Genomic DNA, 19,179 nt, shown 5'->3' with positions numbered 1-19,179 from the left:
GTCATCGCTGTGACTCAAGAGGAGAACATGCAAGCAGCAAGAACGACGACGACCAGGCGAATTTAATGAACTCTCAGTCCACTCGTCAGTGAGAAAGGATCTCCTCACATCCTATTCTCTCTGATTCCATTCAGTTACATTCCCATGTGGCTTGTATATAATTAATATTAATATAAACCACCACAAACAACGCTCCTCGGTGTCAAAGCCACGCACTCTGAGGTAGCAATGTCACACTTCATCCACCTTTGCTTCCAAAAGTCAGCAGTCATTATTTACAAGGTAGCAAGAGGTCACATGTCAGGAAAATGTAAACAGGTTGTTATAAATGTTTGAACGAAGACATGAACTGTTGTTTTTCAGGTGTGCCGCAGTCCTGAAAAGACAAATATGGACTCAGAGAACAAAAGTTGTCACTGTACCGTGACCCCAACAAGATACCAGTCACTTCTTGTAGCACAAGAAACACTGATGATCTCACACACCAGCCCAGTAACAGAATTCTTGATGCAGATTTTAGTGAATTGTCTTTTTAATCTAATTTATGGATTTTTAATCTGTTTCAATTCCTGGTCCTGTGTACACTTACTTACTTATTAAGATCAAAATACTAAACTCATTCACATAAACTCTTCCTGTAATCAACCTTCTAATTGAAAAGAGAGAGGCCTCCAAATGAGTGCCACAATTACCGTTATCATCAGTGAGGGGAAGCCACTTCATAAACACTTCAGTCTCAAGTGCTCACAGCCTCCCTCTGAGCGAGCCACACATAAAAGGAGGATAGGGGTGATTTTATTGAGGACTATATTTAAAATGGTGTCCTGCAACCTCCATCATGTTACCCTTTATATGTTCTCTCAAGTTTGTTCAGGCTTACTTCTGCTAAACCAAATATTCCTAATTACAGCCTGATCAGCACAAAATCAGCACCTCACTTCACACTTCCATCAAACACCTCGAGTTTCAGAGTTTTTGAACGCAACTTCAGCAAAGGTTCTGAATGAAGCCTCTTGTCTTTGGTATGTACGTCTTTTCTTTTAACAAAGCTGTTGTTCAATAATGCAGCAGCTCAAGCCATCTAAGAAGGGGCTTTGTCCTTCAGTTGGAGCTCTACAAAGTTCCACCACACCCCAAACATCAGTTCAGGGAGGAATCAGATCATCGGTTCCATAAATCTCAGCCTCAAGGCTTCGGAGACATCCTCTCCATTCCTGAAGACCACTAACGGTGCAGCTGTTTAGGATTGCAGTGTTCCACGTGTACGAATCTGCAGTGAATAGAATTGAAAGCTGAAACATGTAAAGCTTCACTATCTGCAGTAAATTTCAACCAGAAGACTGACAGACTGGTGGACTTAGAGTGGACACCAAAAATCACACGGTAAATCCCATAACATCCCAACACTCACACAATAAGCTCTTTGGCGAACCACCTGAGCCCAACTCTGGCCAACACAGGAGTTCTTATTCCCCTTTTTCAATCTTAACCAGACAATGAGGACTCTCACAATTGGCCTGTTAGTCAATTAAGACCACAATTATCTGTAATAGGTGCTGCAAATGAAAGGAAACACTGTCAGTCAGCATCTTCAATACCAGCGTCCTGGAGCCATCATTTCTGACCCTCCTTTGTGGTTTCCAGTCCAAATGTCTACTGTATACTATTGTCTTATTGCTATGGTGCTTGCAGGTTAATATATCTCTATGTAATACGCACTGATTGGTTTATCTGTTTACTGAAACAATGTTAAAGGGAATACAGATTTAATGGACACCTGGCAGCAAATCAGAAAAGCTCTGCTCAAACTCAAGTCACAGTCGTTTCTCTGTGTTTTGTAGCAAAATGTCACGGCTTTCATTTAGGCTTCAAGGACAGCAGTCTTTACCAGGTACCGTGCTGTACTTTATTCCCTCCAGTGAACAGTATTGATCTTCGCTGCTGAATTAGCATTTCATATCACCTTTCCTCATTTAAAATGGTGATTGCTGATATCTCACCCAGGACAAATGGTTGGCTGGGGAATTGCAGCCGAGAACGATACCGATCAGCCACAGAGAGTTAACGAGCTTATCATCACAATGTAAATAGCTGTGTGTGTGTGTGTGTGTGTGTGTGTGTGTGTGTGTGTGTGTGTGTGTGTTGATTGCTTTAGGGCCAGTCCCTCCCGTGGAAGTGTCATGGTTAGTAATCAAAGGATAAACTGGAGGAGAATTACAAATGACTGTATCATCTGTGGATGTGACAGCGTGGGCTTTAAAGGATGATCATCATTGGCTGTCTGTCACACTGTAAGAAGACTGGATTTATCAACTTGGCTTCTGCCAGCGTCGTAATAACACAGAATGCAGTTATTGATCCCCCTCGACCCAATCAAAGTGAATTAATTTACCAAGCAGATCTGCTGGTCAGTCTATCTCCATTCTGACTGAAAATGGTAATAACAGGAGCTTCATAAGCTGCAATTAATAACTTAGAATTAATAAACAATAAAGATTTTGGACAGCTGATACTGATACTTTTGGCCGCTAATATTTTGTGTTGACATTCATTGTCCATAAAAAACTGCATTTAATGGGTCAGGTGCCAGCAGTTCTTTTCCTTTGTAAGGATATTGGAAGTCATGGGACTTTGCCAATCCAGCTTACACTGTGGACTTGAAGGCTTTTGACCATTTTCCTTGGCATGTCTTGGAGTGCTATAGGAATTCAGGGCACTATGTTTTTTGATGTCTGGAAGTTATTCGTTTCATGAAAGAGATATGCTTCCATTTTAACAAACTGAACAATCCACGCAGACTCTGAGATCATACCTGTCAACACAGGAATTTGAAAATAAGTGAAATTTTCCGGTGCCCCGCCCTGGGCTGTTCCACCCCTCTTATTACTGTCCACATAACCCTTACATTTAGGCAAGGGTACGCGCTGTGAATCTGAAAATCAGCAGGCAAACTTTAAAATATCACAGCAACAAGGATTGGGTTAACTAATTCCTACATTAAGCACATGTCCACAGTTAGGTGGTCAGAATCAGATACCTTTTGAAAGTGAGATGCTGTGAACGTCCCTGCATTGTACAGTTCTTGGGAGTTTCTCAAATTCAAACTCCCAGCAATCCCAGTTTGAACTTAGTGTAGTCTGTACTGAGAAATAGCCAAGGTCCTTAATCACAGGACTTGTTAAAGTCGAGAATTTATGGCTAAACAGAGGATGCATGGTAGATGAAGATGAAGATGAAACCTTGACTGCGAGTCATTTTTAAATCTTAATCTTTCTGAGAAATAAAAGCCCCTCCAAAAGCGATAAAACAAAAATAATTCATGAAGTCTACTGAGCTGTGTGGTGAAAAAACCTCACAAGTTCAGAACAATCTCATCGTGCCTGTGGTTTAGAATTTCCTAATGGTTGTTGCAGAACAATGTGTGCACCAAACAGCACCCTAATGCACCCTCTCCAGCCACGTTGAGCCATTTTTTTCAGGGTTAAAACCAAATCAATGTTCCTGTTAGGAACATTCCTTTGCACCCTTCACCTATGCAGTAAGGATTCAAGGAAATGAGGACTCGTGCAAAACATTCATCGGGGCAAGCTGCACAAACATCCTACAGCTTTTTTTACATGAATGATTTCAAACGCTGACTGAAAGTAAACACAGCAAGTAGCTACCTGAAATGGCAATTATGGCTAACTGCATAGATTTTGGTCAGATTCGGGGACAAGTGTTTGAAAGGATTCATGTGAAAATCATGTTTATTGGGACATCTGTATGAGGCACCTGCAGCTTGCCCTAATGTTTTGTGTGAGTCCTCATTTCCTGGAATCTTTACAACAGAGGTGGAGAGTACAAACCTAAAATATATCCACACTTGTGGGAAATACAGTGTGAAATAAATCGCAATTTTCTTTTCAGGTGGACTTTGCTTTATCATTTGATCTTGATGCCCTGTCTTGAAGAGGGGCAATATGTTACGTCTATTTTAAGCACCTTCATTATGCGGTTATGGGTTAACAAAGGGCCAGCCAATCATTTTTGCCCTGGGTCTCCATGTACGTTGAGTGTGCGTGCATAGTACGCATGATATTAGAATTTAGGTTTTAAAAGGTCAGAATGAGTCGAAGCAATCAGTGTCTTGATTAATTCTACATTTAATCAAGTAAAGCGCGTCTTACATATCGTATCAAAGCTAGACCACACTGCCTGTTGATGTCTGAATCGCAATGACAAGCCAGAGTGATGTTTATATATGGCTCTTGGTGTAATGAATAGGCAGCAAACATAAAGTTTTGAATACAAGCATTGTCAGGTCTAATTGTGGCAGCGTTTCTGCAGCAGTCCCACTCCAGAGGGAGCGAAAACTAACTATGTTTTTTAGCTGTGATTTTACCGCTCCACTATTTATATCTATAGACACACTGTTTCAGTCAGACAGCAAAGTGTTGCTCCAGGCTAGCTTCATAGCAATCTCCTGCTACTTCTTCCAGACTGTCATCTTTTTGTTGTTGCATTGATTTGCGGGATTGGAAGCATCATCAGGCGTATGCTCTTTTTGACTGCTGTTTCCCCTGCACTCATGATATCGCTGGAACAATACTCAACTTTCTCGTCTTGTCAGGCTTGTTATATTTACACAAAACAAATGTGTCATCAGGAATTGCACTTTTCCTCTGTGCTCCTCCAGAAAGAGGTTCTTGCTCCTACTTAGTGTTCTGAGCTCTCAGTCAATCTGAGCAATTCCCTAAACTATGCAATTTGACACACTCAAAGCCTCAAAGCCTCTATTTCACTCTCACCATTCCCAATTAAGTCTGAAATCCATTGGCTCATTAGATCATCCAGGTTACAGGGTTCTCTCATTCCCCTGACATTTCTTTCACACTAACAAGACAAACTCTTAACATGGAGCTTCCAATTATTCAAAAAAAAAAAAAAAGTGCTGGTAGCAATGCATTGAACGGTCTTTTGTCAGCAATTTGCTGTGGCCCATTTCTGTGACACACTCCAGAGAATGGAGACGTAAGACAATTAATTTTAAATTAATAAAAACATTTGTTATTTGGCTGTTGAAGAGCAGCATCTTTCGGCCTGTTCTGAGAACTTATATGTAAGAGAGGACATTCGAATGTTGTGGATGGACATCTAAATGGGAAATCCAATCGTTTTACACGTGAAGGTCATTTCACTAAGGTGTCAGCTACTGATACCATAGTGTCATGCAGAGAGTGCCTGAGTAGATCTAACTGAATAACAATAATAGAATCATACAGCTAAGTGATGAAGCAGTAATGTTATATTTTTGAGACCTTAGCCTTCACAGAATTCAAAACTTAGTTAATCTATGACTGTAACGTGACACTTTTGTAATGCGTTACCCTGAACGCTGCTAATCAATCAGTCTGAGCTTAAAAACGGGTTTGAAAACCTGTTTAGAATGTTGTCAGTGGGGCAGTCCTTTTGTGTACTTTTGAAAAAAAGATTGCAATTTTGAATGTAAACATGACAAGAAAGAACTGATCAAAGCAAAGACCAAAGCCAAATAGAACGGAACCTTGTGATGCGTTTTGGCCATCATCAGGTATATATATATAGGGATAGACAGATCATTTCCAGTATTACAACACATAGTTACATTGCGATCGAAAGGAGAGAAAAAATCTGAGGTAAACCACTGACACAGACGAGATCTGCTCATCAGAGGAAAACCACCTGCACACAATAGCATTTTTTTTTGGACTGATTCTACCAGCCAAATAAAATGAGGTTCACTAAGACAGCAAGAGGTACTGAGAGAGTGCCCGTGACCAACAAGACTCGGAAGAACATCCTGAAGAAGCGTCACGATCGTCTTAAAGATGGTCGCAAACTCAAAGAACAGCTGGGCGCAGAACCAAAGGAAAAAAGGTTCATCAGGACTGCTAATGGTATCGAGAGGGTGCCAGTTGCACGAGAATTTCCGAAGGACATCTTAAAGGAGTGCCACAATCTGCGTGAAGATGTTCGTGAACTCAACGAACAGTTGGGCGCAGAGATGGCCCGGTCTTCCAGCGAGCAGAGTGCAAGAGTTGTTCTTACCAAACAGCTGGATAAGACCACAAACCAGTGGCAAAGACAGAAAACCCTGAAAGAAATGTACATCAACAGGGGGAAAGAAACAAAGAAGGAACTGGATAGGCTGGTAAAATACAGTGATCCAGGAACTCTCAACACCGCTAAGATTGCCACTCAGGCGAGAAATACCGCCAAGAGAAAGAAGAAAAGAGATCTTCAAGTCGATTACGAGGAGCTGCAGGTGGCTCAGATCATCAGTGAGAAAAACTTTGCTACTGAGCTTCAGGTGGAGAAGGAGAAGAACAAGACTCTCCAAGAAGAACTGGAGAAAACGGTTTCACACCAAGAGGTCAGCCCAACTTGTGACACTGACATCATCAATGTCAGACAGCAGGTTGAGACCCTTCAGTGTGAGCTCAGCAAGCAAGTCGAGCAAAAGAATGTCCTTCTGAAATATTACCAAGAGCTCCAGGGGGCATATATGGCGATCCAGCAGAAGTTCACGACTGAGCTCCAGCAGGAAAGGGAGAAGAACAAGCTTCTCCAAGGAGAGCTGGAGAGGATCACTGTTTCACACCGTGAGGTCAGCCAAAGGTATGAAGCTGATGTCATGACTGCGAGACAGCAGGTCGACACCATTAATTGTGAGCTTGAGAACGAACTCCAACACAAGATAAAGAGTAGAGAGCTGCAAGAGGCATGTACCCTCAGCCAGGAGAAGTTGACAACCGCTCTCCAACAGGAGAAAGCGAATAACAAGCTTCTCCAAGAAGAACTGGAAAGGACCAAAGTTTCCTACCAGGAGATCAGCCAAAAATATGAGGCTGATCTGATCACTGCAGGACAGCAGGCTGACACACTTCAGCGTGAGCTTGACAAGGAAATAAAGTCTCACGCGGTCACGGTGTCAGAAGGCTGGCGCGTGATCAACACCTTGAGGGCTGAGCAGGACACCCTTCGTCACAAGATGGCGGAGGAGATGAGCGCCTCGCAGCAAAATGTCGGGAGAGAAGTGGAGGAGATGAAAACTCAGCTCAATGATCAGATCGCACTCAACCTTCAGCTTTCCACCGAGCTTGAGGCTGAGAGAGCGGACGGTCGACCTCCTCGAAAGAAGTCCAGGCGTGAACAAACCTGTGAGGATGAGCCATGGAAGATAAAAGGGTCCCTCCTATTCACTCCTCTGAATACACCCCTGAAAGAGGCTCAAGTCGCCCTTGAGTCCACGGAGGAGGCAGAATCCACTGATGAGAAGCTCCCAGAGACAACACACACTACTATGTGGAGACGCACAAGCCAGTTCTTGGGATTCAAGACATGGAAGAAGTAGAGGACTTCAAATAAAAAAAGAAGGCTTCAGAAACGTTGTGACAAAACTTAAATACATACAATAAATTTAAAAAAAAAATGTAATTCCTGTGCCTATGGTTGTATTTTGTATTTTTTAGTCGTTGCATAGTCAGTCTGTTAAGAACTGTGTGTAAAATGTAAGACCACGTCTCTCTTATGATGAGGGGACACATTACGATTGCTGAGCCGATTACAAATGTGACTTGGGCCTGACGGCTGGTCGGACCAAGGTGGACCGGGTCTGTTCCAGATTGGACCCTGGGTTCTTTTACTTGAACACACTCTATACCATCAACTTTGTCATTCTTTGAACCATATGTCCTGGTTTAAAGCTTCAATCAAACTACAGTATGATAGTGTGAATGTATATTTTAACCCTTGATACTTACTTGTTAAACCAGAAGCTTTTAATTCTTATTTATTATTTTATTTCTTATTTTTGAGTCAAGGAAAGGGAAAAAAAAAAGACTTTATGGTATTTATTCAACAAATATGTAAGATAATTCACCTGTTTAGTGGTCCTTAGAGCTCCTATCCACAAAAATGATATGTTTACTGACCTGCTCTTTACTTTAAGGTTACTGGAAAATAAAATGCCAGACAAAGCCTTTTAACCTGATGGTTTTTAAAAGTTAGACACATTTTTAACACAAAACATGTGGCAAATATCAGCTCCTTCACTTCTCAGAAAATATTCCATCACCACTTTAAGCTGATGTGAAATCACCTGTTACCTTCTGCCTGTGACTGACTCACAATTACCATGAAATCAACAACACAATTTACTGCTTTTCCTCTTGGTGACCCACAAATGAAATAATAACAAAAGCTGGCAATAAACACAAATAAAACTAACTAAGAGCGAAGCAGCAGCCACGTAGCCGACACGGCGGAGGCTAGATATATCTACACATCAATATGACTCTCGGCCCAGACAGTTCACCATATAACACACTTATCACAGATGAGTTGGGAACAATGTAAGGCACTAAATCACACTTCTCTCTATATTTTTAGCGAGAGAGAATAACACACCTCTAGCTGCAGAGAAGGTGTCACACATTATGTAGTGATAATTTACACTTTATGTTTGCTTTATGAACACTTAAAATTATGTGCATCATTAAATTGTATGAGTGACAGTATTTGTGGCACTCATCATTGAAAACACTGTTTCAGCTCAAAAGCTCATCATATGAGAACCTTTTTTCCACTATGAACAGCACAAGGCCTCACAAACGCTGACATATAATGTTTATATAACACCATTAAAAAACTAATGATTTTGTGTTGCATGTACAAAATGTACAAGCAAATACACAACAGACATTATTTCTAATACATCATGCTTCAGAAACAAACCCAGCATTTCTTGAATCCAGCTGTATTGAACAAAGGTCACTTTTTTTTAATTATCTATTTTTGACACTTCCCTGCTTCTTGTGAGTCCATCACTCCTTCAGCTTTATGGAAGTACAATCCAAAATCACCCTACATATATAAGGACTGATGGAATCACAAGAACGAGATAAGACCCTGTTTCAGGTTTGGCAGGCATAAAATACTCCATTACCCATATGTCCAACATACATTAAATGCCACAGTCAATCAGTGTGGACTTTATTTCCCACTAACCATTGCGCTGGGACGACTAAAAAGTATTCCTGAACAGGATGCGGTTCAATTTAAGGTTCAAATATTTTGTTTACACCTATGAATTGTGTTAGTCGAGGCTGTTTTTCTAAATATTGCCTAAAAGCGTTCTTTGTGGCTGCGATTAGAGCATTTCATGTGATTGGCAGCGTTTTTTACACGATGACACGTGTATCGCTGTTAGGTTTTAGTTGTCCCCCTTCCGTCATGTTCAACGCGGAACCAGTCAGGCTTGAATAATGTCTGAATCAAGTAGCTCCTTCAAACCTGTGAGCCATGTCGTTTTCGACATGGATGGATTACTGTTAGGTGTGGAAAAGTACTTTTTTGTGTTATGTAGTTTTGTTTATTATTTCATACATGGTTGCACCTAAGCTAAGGCTACGTTGATACCGAATGTGATTCATTCACTCCGAGTGCGTTCGTGAACTCCTCGCTAAAAAAGAGAGGTTTATGATTTCTGTACACACGGCGAAAATATCGTACCACGTCTAACATTCTTTAATAGAGTACTTATAACTTTATAGTCTATGGGTAAATTCGGCATTCATCTAAGGTAGCAATCTGTGCGACAAGCCTTAGAAATTCAACGTTGACTATTGTTGAAGCTGGCACACGTGTACGCTAGTAACCCCTCAAATGTCAATCACATGAACTGGTTGCAACGATAACCCACTTTAGAAAGTTAAGGTTTCTCTGACAGTTAGAACTTATTTAGTAATCAGTCATGTGCCGAATTAAATATTTCTGTCCACTGACAATCTTAAATACATATTACACCATGTGTAGTGATTGTATATCGACTGCTAAGCCCAACGACTACAAATACATTTATATTGTAAAGATGTTTCGCTTGACACTAAAGCACCACCTCTCATTCGTGACAGGAACACGTCTGGGTTATCATTTCACGTATGTGAAACATTGATCATGTCATTACTGAACGTTAAATTTAGTTAGGTGTGAGCTCTATTGTCCAGTAAGGACGTACAGTTGAATGCTGCACTTTGAGTAGTATGAGTGGCAGGTTTCCATTCATACCCATTCCTAAAGTATATTACATTTAATTGAAATTAATTTTCTGTATTCTTCTAATTTTAGACACAGAACGACTGTACACTGTGTCCTTCCAGGAAATATGTGACCGCTTTGGAAAGCAGTACATGTGGGACGTGAAGTCATCAGTGATGGGCAAAAATGCTCTGGATGCTTGCCGTATTATTCGGGACACTCTGGATCTTCCCATAACAGCTGAGCAACTCCTCGCTGAAAGCAGACAGATACAAGAGAGGATCTTTCCCTCTGCCAAACTCATGCCAGGTATGCCTGATCTATCTGAGTGCCTATCATTAGCTCTTGTGTGGGCTGCTGTCCTCTATTCTACATGCAGGAGTATTGCTCCTTCTATTTGTGGACATGTGCATGCAGCCATGCAGCTGTTGGGGCATGCAACCAACTCAAGAAGGTTTTGACTGTGGCAGCTTGATTTCAACAGTTTAACATTGTTTCTGTGAGTGTGAACATAAGAAACTGGTTCAGAAAGAAAAGCGCGTCTTTGAAAATGTGTCCATTGGTGTTACAGGAGGATGGTGATTCAACAGGTGCAGCAGTCACTCATGATTTAATTCATTGCATCTGTAAAATATCCTGTCATCACTGAATCGTAATGGCCACTAATGCTACTGAACAAGGAGCAAATGTTCACTGTTTAGAACGTCACACAGCTGTATTTAGGCACCGTTGATCAGATCACATAAAATTGTAATCATTTATGATTGCAGAGGTAGTCTACAGTTCTGTCTGTGATTCTGCCTCAACTATAGAAAACTGAAGGTGTGCATCTTCACAGACCTAAAATAATGGCTTTGAACACTCCACTTCAGTTCTCAAAAACACTCAATTTCTAAGTTTAGAACAAAAATGTTGCCTTCAGTGGTAGACACCGGTGGGGCAAGTGCTGTCATATCTGAGATTACAGAAGCATTTGTAACATTTTCCTTGAACACACGATGGGGAAACTGGAAAACTGTTTCATGATGGTGTCACTTAGCTTTTTCTACGTACTTTTAACTATGTATGCATGATCGGTAAGACAAGGGGGCGTAGACTGTGTTTACTGTACAGTAGCCTTGTCCTCCCTTTGAAGCATATATAGTCTAGATTTGTGGATTTTATACATTTCAGAATTGTAATTTATGGTGGAGTGGTAGCACGGAGCAGCAGTGTTTACTGTGCACGTAACAGGTAAATTGAAGAGTTTGTTCCCGAGGTTTTATAGACTGTCATCCTTGACTCAGATTAAAATCTGCTGTTTGGTCTCCACTGAAATGAAAAACAAGAATAAAAACGTATGTGTAATGTCTGGGAAAGAGCTCCATATCACCAGGGATTTCTATTGAAAACATTAGCTTCGTATTGTAGCAAACTGATATATTAGCCTAACCTTAAGTCTCATTTTGCAACATGTGTACCAATAGGTGTGGAAAGACTGGTGCGCCACCTGCAGAAGCACAATATCCCCATCGCAGTGGCAACTAGCTCAGCCGGTGTGACGTTCAAGTTGAAGACGAGCCAGCACAAAGACTTCTTCAATTTGTTTCATCACATTGTTCTGGGTGATGATCCTGAGGTGAAGAACAACAAACCTCAACCCGACTCCTTCCTGGTCTGTGCCAGCAGATTCAGCCCTCCTGCTTCTCCAGAGAAGGTGAATACTAGAGATTACAGACGTACCATGTCTTAAGTCATGCTTTGTCAGCTGTGAGCAGAGGTATCTAGATGCAAATTTGGTCAACGCAGTTCGAATTGAGGCAAACATGTTTCCGCTCGAGTTAAATAGCTTGAACTTGCTAACTTGATGAACTTCATAAATCTGCAGCACCATTAGACCAGCACTCGCATTCACCACGTAGCTCAGTCGTATCAGGTGGAATCACTGTTAAACGAATGAAAGATACGAAAAGATTCAATTGTGTTTGAAGATTGAAACTCTAAAACCATTAATGCGGTAAACGATGGATGGTTTGATGTGACATAAGCACCTCCAATGAAGATCACCTTGTCTCAGAGCAAGTCTCAGAGCAAGCTGTCAGTCATCTGCACCTGCTGCCCAGCTCCACCACCTAAGTTACACTTCACATGCAGCTGCAGTCTCACAACTACTTTCTGCTGTAACCTTTTCTCTTCTCTCACTCTGTCTCTGTCTTTTGGCTGGATAATTTCGTCTGTTTATTCATTGTTAATTAGGGCTGGGGGCCTGTTTCTATTTTCACATCGTCCAGTTGTGGTCACTCAAGATTGCGGATGGGTTATCCGATCACCAGGGGGCAGCAGGAGAGGGTCAGGGGAGCTACGTCACAGCATGCCAGTGAAATGTCAGCATGGACAACTTGGGGTCAGGAAATTACAAAAAAAAAAAACAAAGACCAACAGAAACCACCATGTTCTGAACATTATAAACACTGAAATGTAAACATAAAACAGCAAAGTTGAACTTCTCAGTCCAGGACTAGGCATGATGGAAAACAATGTCACATTGATATTCAGGGTCTGTTAATCGATTCACAATGTCAGTTCTTGCACTGAGCGACATCCAAGAAAAAAAAAATCCACCTTAAAAGTTGCCTGTAGCCATTGGTAGCGCTTGAGCGGCACAGTGAATTAAGTTGTTTTCTCTCCGGTCTATTGTTAGCCAATGTCAACTAGATGAAAAGGCAGCATTGTGTGAATTAATCATTGTTAAATAATGCATCTATACATTAACATTAATCAGTTGAAGAGGCCCAGTCCCTCCTGAGGGTCATCATTGATTAGCTTACCAACCCCTGACAATTGGCAAAAAGTGCGTAAGTCATAGTTCACCTTCGACAGCATCGGTTTGTTCTTGGTCTTCAAACCACTCGCCTTTCAGGCTGGCCCCTCCCTGGAGCTGACAACGATTCACTGGTCGTACTGCAGGAGGTAACAATGGCGTTTTCTGAGAATCAAAAAACTAGGTATAACATCATAGTTCTAATCATAAGATCGTCAATCGATGTAGGAAAGACCAATGGCCGATCATCCCTTCAATCATCAATATATAATCTAATCACCAGTTGGTACAAGCCTGATTTTAATCACTCCCTCCTGAACCCTACCCACCATGCAGGTAACCATTAACTGATGAAGGCTTTTGAAATGCTACAATATTAAAAGAACACACAGTAACAACTGGGAGTAATCTATTGGGATCTAATCAGTTCTAATGAATCTCATCAATTCATTCTGCTTGCATTGTAAATCCTCAAATGAGAGCTTGTAAATGGGGTGTGCAAAACAATAGAAACCCTCAATACAATGCAGATCATGGCCTAAGCTGGACTGTGCACAGCTCTAAATTCCGAGGGTTATTTTGCAGACTGCATAAAAATCATGGGTTGATAATGTGATTCTAGAGAGCGAAGAGCTTAGATGTACCATGAAAACACCAGTGCAGCATGTTGAAGAGATGCAGAACTACATGTCAACAGCATGTCAGCCAGTATGCCTTCATGTCTGTCGGTCTAGTTGTATTTACCTGCCTGTGTATCAGCCAATAGCTTTTCATTTGCAACTAATGTGTTCCATTTGCAGTAATGCAGACAGGGCCTGATATCAGCCACTCTCTGCGCTGACAGACACACACTTCGACTGTGGCACTTTGATCAAATGTGGTGAGCTCTCAGGGTTCATGGGCTGTTCGAGATATATTTTCAGACACCCTGGAAGCCTTTTGCTGTGTTGAGTCAGTCTAAAATAGCTGCCAAATATCTCACTAAAAGACACCAAATAACAGTGTCAGCCCTGACCTACTTCCATGAAAACAGTCACACTGTAAACCATGTGTAAAAAAAAAATGTTGTACTATGCTAATTTGAACAAGTCTACAGTTGATCATTGTTCAGTGCACAACTTGCTAATTGAATATGTAGCTGAATGACATTCTCGGCTTTCCTAAAGCGAAATCTTTACAATCCCTCCCAGCGTTTCCAAGTGGTACTATTGTTGCCGCCACTGTAGCAAAGACGACCAGATCGCTTTCTGTTTTCCTCAGAGCCCAGCAATTACCAAAAAGACAGGACACACCGCATTCATTTCCAAATTTCCGCAAAGAAGCGATCAACGCCACTTTGGAAGTATTAGAGAAGAAAGAAGCAGGTTCAGTAAAGTCAAACTGTCATAGCATTATATGGAGTAATAACATAGTACGGTGGAGTATTGCTTCACACAAACAAGTAACTACAGCAGAGGTTGGTGTAGCGTGGGGAGTAGAAGAAAACATTAAGAGAGAAAGCGGGAGTTCCTTCATTCATTTAATCTATAATGGAGACATAAAAGCAGATAGAAATGGTGGCAGGCGGACTGGACCACTAGTCAGCCCTAATTTTCCCCGGAGATGGTACCTGGTAGCAGACAAATGCCAATGATGTCATTATTCTTTAGCCATTACATTACATTGTGCAATCAACATTTACTTCACAATGATGCGTTACAGCAAAAAACCCGTCTATTGTCACTTAAATAAGATTTTATTCCGGTTGAATTTGTGTCATGGAGTTGTGTCGTTGTGTCTTTTTAGGAATATTATATAATGCACATCTTCACTGACGAATCATAATCTTATCATCCATTGATGAAACTTTTTTTTTTTTTTTTTTAGAATGAACAGTAGAGAGCCGAAGTGAAACTGTGACATCTGGGTTCTGTTCAGGGGTTAGAAAATCTGCTGACAAAGTTGTTGTCACAGCAGGGCAGAGAAGAGTGAATGGTGTAGACTTTTTTAGGCAGTAGCTAAAATGTAGAAATAGGACTCTAAGCTTGTGTGAAAAATGTGAAAAACTCAAATAGTTAGTGATTTGGTATATCCCCATTTATGTAAATATAGAATTTCTAAGTTACAGGTAGGTGGATGCCTTACTGTTGTCGAGTGATTGACACAACTGTAGATGACTCATTAACTGTTCGTCAGGGAAGAAATTCTTCTTGTGTCTGGTTGTTTTGGCATACAGTGCTCTGCAGTGCTCACCACAGGGCAGAAGATGGAACAGGTTGTGTTCAGGGTGTGATGGGTCTGCAGTGAATTTTCTTGCCCATTTTGTGTGAGGAGGTTCTCAGTTCAGTCGCTGAGTTGCATGTTCTTCTGCATAGCATACAGTGGAAGCTAAGTTTGGTTATGATAGTAGTTGTTGTAGAAGTAAGTCTAGGGCCGGGAAACAATCATTTTGACTGAAATTAGGGAATATCTGATCAAAACATAAATAAGACTCTGATCAACCTGCCAACCTTTAGTACTCGATAGATTGATAGTGCTTTCAGTTGCTACTCAGGTGCTAAGTTTTAGTACCCAGGCTTAAGTACAAGCATAGTTTTATGTGGGAATGAGAGTTATAAACTTGTTTTTTTTCCCCAAACAACAGTATGATGTTCATTATTCAGCAGTCCTACCGTTGCTAATATTCTAAACCTTAATCTAAATAAAAATGATAGGAGCCATATATCACATTTTAACTATAAAACCCTGCATTTGAAAATGGCTTCTTGATTATATAAAAATCAAGGTGCGCTCAAAAAGGAATCGCCCAAGAAGTGAGCAATGATTGGCGTTTTCCTCGTACTGAATTTGGATATTTACAACCTAATTTAACGGGGAAATTTGAGGCATCCACTAGATACATTCTCGCTAACTTCTCTCCTCTCCTCTCACTTAAAAGGCTTTTTTAGCTGCAAATAGGTCTGCCTGTGGCACTGCGCACCTGATTTTTTAATCTGGAGCCAGCCACGGTTAGGGATGGCATTTTTCTTGATGAGATATGATACTGAGGCTCAGAGGGGGAATCGACAGAGTGTTCAGTGGAATAACGAATGATGATGCGTCACTCCCTGGCTCCCACTCCGTGACAGAGGAGAGGAGGAGGGGTGAGCGGCAAAGACACGAGACAGAGGGAAAGCTGGAGGGAGGAGGGTGGAGAGAACAGTATGGAAATAACACACATCCAATTGTCGGGGTTTTTTTGCCCTAATCTCAACTCTGATGAAAAAAATACCATCTTGTTTTTATTCATCGAGAGTCATGAGAAAGAGGCAGAAAAGCAGATGCTTGCCACACATTTAAGTCCACACAGACAGACCTAGACTTAGTTTTTTTAATGCAAGTGAAACATCATATTGGCAGTTATGCAAGAAAAACAAGACCTGCTGTACCACCTTAAAGGTTGTCATCCGTTTGCATTCTCCAGAAATACAGGTTATATATTGTATTTATGAGATATAACCCGTACAGTTGTCAGCAGTCAGCGCCAGACGCTTCAATTAAGTGTACCACACATATCCATTTTAATAATTGTTAGCACAGAACAGTCTGCATACTAATGAATCTGTGTCTGTTGTTTGTATTTCTTGACAAGTCGTCAGGCCAGAATCTAATGACAGCTCCGTAGCGTTAGCTATTGACAGAGACAGAGTAAATCTGCCCACTGTTTGGTCAACCCCCATTGGCTTCACCTCATGCCACCAGATAAACCCTCATTAACAAACACAAACCAAGTGCAGATCAGTGTGGATTTTTTATTTCAGTCTGTCCCTCTCGTAGATAGTTCTATTTTTTGTGACGTGATAGCCACCCCCATATTGTGCAGAAACCAGAATTAAAAAAAGAATCATATTAATTTGATGTGTCCAGCTCCACCCCCAGTCATTTTACTAGAATTTACACCTACTGCTGCTCGAGGGTGCTCGTATTAATAAACGTAATTATTAAATGTGTTACTCTTTATGGTAAATATTCTTAGCATTTTTTTCTGTATTGACTCTTCCTTGGCAAGCGAGCATCAAGGGCAACACGACTGTTGGAGTAATACAACACAGGAGGAGTTAGAAAACTGTAGCGTGTCCTATTCAGAATGATTTTATGAAAATGGTCCATGCAGAAAGGCAAATATATTACATGGTGTGATTTAATGTGGTATTCAGAATGCCAGGGGCAGAGCAGCAAAAACTTCATGTCCCTCACTGTGAACACCGCAGTTCAGTGGCCTCACAGGTGAGTAATGTGGTGTCGACGCTGCTGTCTCAGCTGACCGAAAGTGAAAGAAAAAGTACTGCTCTCTTTTCCATGGAGAGCAGAGGCATTTTTCAGAACTCCAAAGTAACACTGTTGATGAGACAGGAGATTTTACCAAAGGTGTGCTCAGCAGCCTGAATAAGATTAATGAAACATGAAAGTGAGCTAGTTCATACCCACAGTGATAGGGAGGGAGAGAAACGCAGAGAGAACTAGTTCTCCCCTGGTCATTAATCATACAAGGCATTACACCTGGGGAGGGCTTGATATTCCAGATATTCAAATCAGGTACAATTAAGACTCGAACATTTCTATCCAAACATTAAATTGGCCCATTACTGCTCTGACAAAGCTTACCGTATTCACCCCATGCCTGCCTTTGTGAAAAACACACCAGCCCATAGATTTTCAAATGCACATCTCTGAATTCATTTTTTTTTTATGTGAAAGTGTAAAATGTACTGTAGGGAAGTGGTTGAGGTCTAAACTGCGCTACTGAGAAAAAACCTTGATTAATTGATTATTAATCAGATGAAAGGACAAAGGCTTCATCTTTTTAGTTCCAGCATTTTATTTGAAAAACAAACAAACAACAAACAAAGAACAAAAATTTTTCCTCATCTCCGTGTTTAATGCTCTTTCAAGCATCTTGGCAAGGCCAGTAAAGACAATACCACTTTAATAAAGAAACGAAATTCAGTAAATGGACATTGGCAAACTTGTCAACCTTCCAGTTTTTTCTGTGATTCTCCAGTGTTTTACCCTTCTTTTCTGCTGACCTCCCATTTATTATTATTTTTGAAATTAGTTTCAACCTTTATACACAGAAAAGTTGGCTGTCACGTTGACAGGGAGCATAACTGAGTGGGCTGTTTTATATGTTTGGTACATTCTCCTGTGGTGAAGCGGGTGGCAGTTTATGCATTTATACCATCTCTTGCATTCATTTTAATCACCCTTTCGGACCAATTGTCTCACCAATTATGTTATGAAACATAATGTGTAAGTGATGTAAGTAATTAAAGCGTTATTTATGTAGCACAACACAGCGTAATGACAGACCAGACAGCAAAAACAACAAAACACAAAGCCCAAAATGGAAATCTATGAAAACACTTGTCAATAAAAATGGGTTTTTAGAAGCTCCTTGATACAGTCCAACGATTCAACAAATCTGATAGATAGGGGAAGATGATTCCAGAGGGTTAAAACAGCAAAGGCACGATTGCCTTTTGTTTTGCAGTTTGAGCAGGGGATGGATAAAAGGCCGAGATTAGAGGATTGGAGTGGTCGAGAAGTGGAATGCGGAATGAGGAGATCAGAAATGTAAAAGAAGCAAGGTCATGCAGAGCCTTATAAGTAATCAAGAGGATCTAGTGGTTTATTCTTTTACAGGCAGTGAATGGAGACAAGCAAGAACAAGGATAGGACTGTCAGATAGTGCAAGTTAATTGCCTGGCAGCTGCAAACTGTAAATGGCTTAGAGCAGCTTGACTGAGACGTGTAGACGGAATTACAGTAATCGAGGTCGGAGAAAATGAAAGTGTGAATCAATAGTTAAAGACCTATGGCAGACAATGTATATCTGATTTTTGCAGTGTTTCTTAGCTAAAGAAAACAGGATTGGACAAGCTTAATAACATGTAAGTCAAATGGCATATACTGACCACAGATGATCCCATGACTCTTACCGGTGGATACGATATTTGAGTGAAGTCAACTAATTAACTGCAGAGGACACGTTATCAGGACCAATTACAAGAATTTCTGTTTGGTCAGGGTTTAGGTGGAGGAACATAAGAGATGTCCATTCCGTGGCAGCAGCTAAGGAATTATGGAGGGAGGACAGTTGATTCAGGTTATTGGGTTCAGCAGAGAAAAAGACATGTGCTTCATCGGTGTAACAGTGATATGACACGTCTTAAAGTGGCTTAAAGTTTGCCAGCCTTGTCTAAAAGTAAGGGGTATGTGGACAGTGGTTAGGGTCGTAGGACAAACCAGGGCGGGGTTGATGTATAGATACTCCACATTGAGTTTACTAGTTCCTACATTAG

General features: G+C 40.9%; 1 protein-coding gene across 1 annotated transcript in view; it reads left to right on the top strand.

Annotated features, from left to right (window-relative positions):
* The first annotated feature begins 9,255 nt into the window (after nt 1-9,255).
* pudp (pseudouridine 5'-phosphatase) overlaps nt 9,256-19,179 on the top strand; it is a 30,760-nt gene continuing 20,836 nt past the window's right edge. Inside the window, exons 1-3 of the mRNA XM_076723043.1 lie at nt 9,256-9,357; nt 10,150-10,368; nt 11,526-11,755. Coding sequence (XP_076579158.1) covers nt 9,288-9,357; nt 10,150-10,368; nt 11,526-11,755 — 519 coding nt within the window. The 5' untranslated portion in view covers nt 9,256-9,287. The remainder of the gene's footprint in view (nt 9,358-10,149; nt 10,369-11,525; nt 11,756-19,179) is intronic.

The sequence above is a fragment of the Chaetodon auriga genome, chromosome 23 (assembly GCF_051107435.1).
Source record: "Chaetodon auriga isolate fChaAug3 chromosome 23, fChaAug3.hap1, whole genome shotgun sequence".
In the NCBI taxonomy this organism is placed as follows: Eukaryota; Metazoa; Chordata; class Actinopteri; order Chaetodontiformes; family Chaetodontidae; genus Chaetodon; species Chaetodon auriga.
This window is presented reverse-complemented; position numbering and strand designations above follow the sequence as displayed.